The 6,043-nt window shown below is 33.5% G+C and overlaps 1 protein-coding gene across 1 annotated transcript; it reads right to left on the reverse strand.

Annotated features, from left to right (window-relative positions):
* Positions 1–653: 653 nt before the first annotated feature.
* Positions 654–3,963, reverse strand: LOC128518332 (phospholipase A2-like). The gene is made up of 4 exons (XM_053491395.1): positions 3,869–3,963; positions 2,794–2,962; positions 2,214–2,320; positions 654–1,288 (listed from the first exon to the last, which is right to left on the reverse strand). Exons 1-4 carry the CDS (start codon positions 3,903–3,905, stop codon positions 1,149–1,151), a joined length of 453 nt encoding a protein of 150 aa, XP_053347370.1. The 5' UTR covers positions 3,906–3,963; the 3' UTR covers positions 654–1,148.
* Between the last annotated feature and the right edge of the window lie 2,080 nt (positions 3,964–6,043).

Consider the following 6,043-nt stretch of genomic DNA (forward strand, 5'->3'; position numbering starts at 1 on the left):
CTCGGGTATGAGAGCCTGTGTCACAACACAGAGCTAGTATGTATGTCTCAGGTATTAGAACCTGGCTGTAAGAGTCTTTGTCCCCACTCTAAGCTAGTGTAAAGTGTTAAAGGTTTCCTGCATCCCTATGTGTTTTGTTTTATGGAATCCCTGTGTGTGTTTCCTCAACACCTGAGTGTGATGTTTCCAGAGCCAGTGTTTTGTTTGTTTAGCTGAGGAAGTTTAGGATCTCCTTGAGTTTGCACAAAATCTTCTATATCTCAATTATATCAATAAGTTTAATGTGCTTTAAAGTTTTCTATGTTGGTATTCTTCTTCACTGCTAAGGAGTTTTTTTAACTTGCGGAATTGCAAGTTGATATAGGCAAATAGAAAATGTTTTTTTTTATTATTCAAATGTGTTTTCTACACAACACTTGAACATTTGTCTCACCGTTTGGTTTTCATTTGTTTCAGCACATCAAGAAAAAAAATCTTTAAAATGCAGGTGGAGGTAAAAGTGCTTGAAGTTAAATATGCAGACAGACGGTTTAGAAAGCGTTAAACCTCTCCAAGCTTCGAGCTGCAGACCACACCATTGTAATATTATCAAATCCTTTTTTTTTTTTTTTAAATCTTTCTTCATTGTTTAATAAGAGTGTTCTTAGGAACAAGTGTGCATTTGCAATGATACACTTTTCATGTGCATGTATTTGTTTCGTTAATCCTTTCCTTGGCATAGAAATGTGTGGGCTCTGTATGTGAAACTAAGATGTATTTTTCTGAGACTGTTCTCTTGAACAAGGGTAAAAAGTATATAATTTACCCAAATGCCTCTTTAATTTAACATATTTGGATTACTTAAATGTGTGAATAAACTCCTTGATATAGAAAAGCTTGGATAAGGATCCATTTTACCTCTCACAGTTATTTTATCACTGATATATATTTTTATGAATACTTTATCTCTCAAACACACACACACACACACACACACACACTTCAGATCATCAGTATGGAATTATTTGTAGGTATTCTGCAATTTTTTTCTATTGTCCTAAAAGTACTAGAAAAAGACTATGCGTATGACTGAAATAATCATAGATCAATAAAAGCAGGAAAAAAGTGTACCATAAATCATGCACCCAACAGATAGATTGTTACATCATCTAGCATCCAGGAGTGCTAGAATGGCAGAGAAGGTTTGACCAAAAGGCATATTTTTTGTTGTAAGGGGCATTTCTTATACACTGGCCAAATTCGCTGTCACACTGGCAGAGGATTTTGTCACATCGGTCAGTGATGGAACCTAGAGAAAAAACACAATAAATCGAATAAGCAATTGTTTCTTTAAAATCTGTACTTTAAGGAATGTTATGAAATCTATATACTGTAAACTGGTTATATTAGTTTTCTTATCAATATTTAATGAGTTATCTAATGTCTAAAAGGCAAAGTCGAATTACAATTTTCTAAATTATTAAAATTACTTAGCTTTTTTTTTACTTTTTAAACAAGTTTTTATTACTGATAAACAATTTAAAATGTCATCCTTTCTAGGGATTCACTACTTCCATTATGTATTTAGATTTTTGCAGTTACTCTGGTGTGTACAGGCTTAAAACATCATGAGAAATGGCCTTTCCAGACTGATACAGGTTAGTTACTTTGTTTCTTGTCTATTCTTGAATTTATTTAGGTTGCAGCCTTTTGCTAACTGTTAGCTGCTTCACTTTGTCAGACAGGTTCTGTTTAAGTGAACAGGTCTGGCAGTGATTAGGCCTGGATGTGGCCAGTGAAATTTACATCAGCTTTCCAAAAAATGGGATTAATCACAGTTCATTCATGATTCAGCAAAGGGGAGAAATGACTTCTTCTCATTGTTCCAGACTATTTTTTTCCCTTAATAAATGAAATCATAATTGAAAAAAAAAACCTTGTAATTCATAAACTCAGGTCATCTTTGTGTAATATTAAAATGTTTTTGATGATCATTTAACTGTGAGAAATGCAAAAAATAAAAATAAAATAAAGAAAGTGAAATACTTTTTTACAGCACTGTACATTTCCCACCCTTTTTTATAATGGATCCAATGTTTGTAATCACTTAAAAAAAGAAGTAAAATTTTTTACTTCCCTCATGCACTGGTTCATTTTGATTTAACCCGTTATAAATGCTCTTTTGCTATTTAACTTACAGCTGTTAGTTGCAATCTTTTTACTGTATCACGTACCACAGTTAACCTGGTTGTTCGTACAAGTCCAACGATATTTGTTAGTCAGGGTCCTGCAGCCTGCAGCATTCACTTTATCGTAGCAGCAGTCATGCTTGTGGCAACACCTGATGGTGAATTTATAAAACAATTCAAAAACATATTTATGGAAAGTTGGAGAAAAGACATATAGTTATACACAAGTGTTGTACAAACTGAAACACTAAATATACTGCACAAAAGAAATGTAACTATTTAGCTAGCCAAGAGCCAACTGTGACCACCTTTCCAAATCTACAAATGTTTCCTTGACTTGAGCATGTGGTTTAAACTTTATTTAGACTTTGTGAAATATTACCTTTGCAAAAAAAATCATGAAATCCACATAGCTTATCATGATTTAACTTGGATACAGAAATCTGTATGTAGTGAGTGCTCAGTTGACCTATTTTTACATGTACAGTACAAAACAGAGCCAAAGATGCTAGTCTGCTCAACTGTGAGGATCTCACCAAACAAATTGAGTTTAAAGGTATCTGCATAAAGTTATATTAAAAAAATACTTATGCCCTTATAACATTTCCATTTTATAATGTCTTACCAGTCTGTCTGGTCTTTGGGTGAGCCATTTCCTCCGAGCCCACAATGGCATCCATAACCCAGATAGGATGAGGCCTCCCTGCCTGTGGTGCATTTGATGACACCACCAAGGTCACGTACATTTCTCTTACCCCTCCCAGACCTCTCGTCTGCCAATGAAGCAGTACTGACTAACAAGATAAAACTGAGCATTAGAGATTATTAGGTGTCTTTGAATGATATTTGAATGATATTTATATTGTATTGTTTACTTTTTGTAACTTTTTTTTATTAAATATATATGTACACTGCCTTGCAAATGCCTTATACCCCTTGAACTTTTACATATTTTTTCACATTACAACTACCAACGTAAATGTACTTTATTGGGACCAAGACAGTGGCACAAAATTAGACAGCTAACGGCTAAAACAGCTAAAGAAGAATGATAGATTTATTTTATTATAATTTTTTTATATAAATCTAAAAAGTGTGGTGTGCATTTGTATTCAGCCCCATTTACTCTGATAGCCCTAACTCAAATACAGTGAATCCAATTGCTTTCAGAAGTCATCTAATTACTAAATAAAGTCAATCTGGTGGAAAGTGAACCAGTCCTTAGCTGGCTCAAACAGTTTTTCTTCTAAGATTTTCCTATATTTGGTTCCATCCATCTTCCCATTAACGGAAGTAATTTTTAAGCTGTATTTATACTGAGAATAAATTACAAAAAGGTAAACTCTATCTACTAACCTGGTGAGGTTTGAACATCCAAGATCTAAGATTAGTTCTACAGTATTTTAGTTAGGTGAGGTAAGGTGGGATGAATACAAATGCACATCTGCTAACACTACTGTTCTAAACTCTTTATTCTAACTGATACACCACATCCACCTTTCCAGGTGAAAGATGAGTACTACAATTATAAAACAAAATGCCTTCATTAAACCAACCCAAGAACCAAATGAAGTACAGTGCATTTATTTGAGTGTGTACACAAAACTGGGAATTTTGCTACTAAAACCAGTCTATAAAGACAACTGCACTGAAAAACACTGTACACCTTAACAACTAGTTGGAGAGAATGTAAGACTGACCTGAGAGGAGCAGGAATGTCCAATACAGCATAGTCATTGTAGGAATTAAAGCAGTGCAACTACTGTGGAGCCAATATACTGAACTTCAACAGGTGTAGGAACCAGAGCACACACGCATTTATTTATCTGCTAGGCATCCCTGATTCCAGTAATCTACACTGGAAAACAGAAGATGCATTTTTATTGGTTAATCTTTGTCAGAGTGCCACACTGGCCACACCTAACAGGAGAACCACAGTAATCGTCAGCATGTTGTTTTAGGTTGCCTCACTTCGCTCATAAAAAGACTAATTAAAAAACATTTAATATAGATAGATAGATAGTCTTTGAAACACTTATTTTCTTGTTAAATAATAAATCTTTATTATTTATGTTTTTTTATGTCTTTATTATTGAGTCCTTACAAGAACACATTTCTGATTTCTGAACATTAGTATTCCATAAAGAGAAGAAAAAAACATCTAATGTAAAAATATTTGTAGGCTGAAAAAGAAACACTGCTTTCCAGACAGAAAAGCAAAAATAAATCTTCTGGGTATTGAAGCAGGTGGGAGAAAGTCTTGTGAAGGACTGTGGCTGGTTCTGCAACCTGTCAACCTGTTTGTAAACAAAGAATTTTTTTTTTTTTCTATCTAAATGAACAATACTAGATTTTTCAAACTATGAAATGACACTTTACTAATTATAATAGTCTTTGTGTAACAAGCCAAACACATCAAATAATGTAAAAAAAAAAAAAATTTTAGATCAAAGAATCAAAATTGTTTACTCTAATCATCAAACACACACACATGCATTTTATCAAACAGTATGAGGCAGTTGACTACATTCTCCACCCAGACAAACATATACACACCCAGTTACGGTATGCTGCTTTCAGTTTCAATTAACAGCACCTCAGATTGGAGCCATGCTGAAGCCTATACAGAGCATGAGTACAAGACTCGTTTTAATATCAACTGTTCAAAGGAGATTATTGCATATCTTGGATGACTTTCTCATTGTTTTACAATGTGGAAAGAACAAAAAAAAAAAAAAAACATGCAATTGGAGGATGTGTCCAGACTTTTCACTGGTGGTGTAGATAGACTGCCCATTTGTCCCCTTTTGCCTTCTATCTTCAATTTGCAAAAACTTCAACATATTTTATTTTTTTATTTACTTGGTAGCAATTCCAAATTAAGCCTTTAACAATTTAAATGAACACAAAAGGACAAAAAACTAACTTTACAACAAAATTCTGATATGATGCAATAACAAGTTAGCGGCATGATAACATTTAAATAGCAAGCTGTTAAGGAATTAAACAATGTTATACTGAACCCTAAAGAATTAATAACAAACTTTGCCATTGCTACATGAAGTGAAATTAAAACAATGCTACCGACTATTACAAACTACTACTGAGGTGGTAATGATATGATAACTTCATATAGTTCCCTCAATAGATAGACACCCACTTATAGAAATTGCAGAAATGGGGCATATACAGTGTCCTATAGTTCTGGCTGCACTGTCTTACATACTGCAGGAGGTTGACAATCCAGTTAAATTTAACACACCTTTACTGCAATCACACACAAAAATAGGGATAATAATTGAAACAGTCATCAAAGTGCTGAAGAGATCAACAATCTAATAAAATAAATCATCATTTGCTGTATTTACAGACTGCCGCAAATTTACACATCTGCTGAAGCATTAAGCATGAGTGAGGGCAGTGACATAGTATTACCCAAAGTATTACATATAAATATTTACAGTGATAACTAAACTATTTGCATTAGGTTTAATGCAAATTAAACTTTAAATATTTATAAGGACACTCAAAGACCAAAAAACATGATTAAGAGTAAATAGCACACACGAGAAAGAGAGAGAAAGCCAGAGAATCACAATCAAAATACATGCAGCACAATTCCACTTTATATTTAATTAATTTTTTGTTTTTTGTTTTTTGTATCAATAGCAATTCTACTTTGACTTTACTTACTTCTTTCTCCATTCATCATGAATATTATTATAGTCACAAGCAGGGTTAGAGCAAATAACTTTTTTGAAGTATTCATGGTCTCAGGCAGGCCAGACTCAGTATCAGTGTTATGAAAAAAAACATGTAATTGCAGATCACCAAGGCAGTCCAGGTTCAGATCCTAAGGTATACAGACATCAGTC

Source organism: Clarias gariepinus, chromosome 3 (assembly GCF_024256425.1).
Source record: "Clarias gariepinus isolate MV-2021 ecotype Netherlands chromosome 3, CGAR_prim_01v2, whole genome shotgun sequence".
NCBI classification, from domain to species: Eukaryota; Metazoa; Chordata; class Actinopteri; order Siluriformes; family Clariidae; genus Clarias; species Clarias gariepinus.

What these genes read in the sequence shown, in the direction of transcription:
- LOC128518332 (XM_053491395.1), bottom strand. Translation starts at nt 3,905, where the DNA reads ATGACTATGCTGTATTGGACATTCCTGCTCCTCTCAG. An exon ending in GACATTCCTGCTCCTCTCAG is followed by an intron (nt 2,963 to 3,868) that starts GTCAGTCTTACA and finishes TTATCTTGTTAG; the next exon opens with TCAGTACTGCTTCATTGGCA. An exon ending in GAACAACCAGGTTAACTGTG is followed by an intron (nt 1,289 to 2,213) that starts GTACGTGATACA and finishes TTTTTTCTCTAG; the next exon opens with GTTCCATCACTGACCGATGT.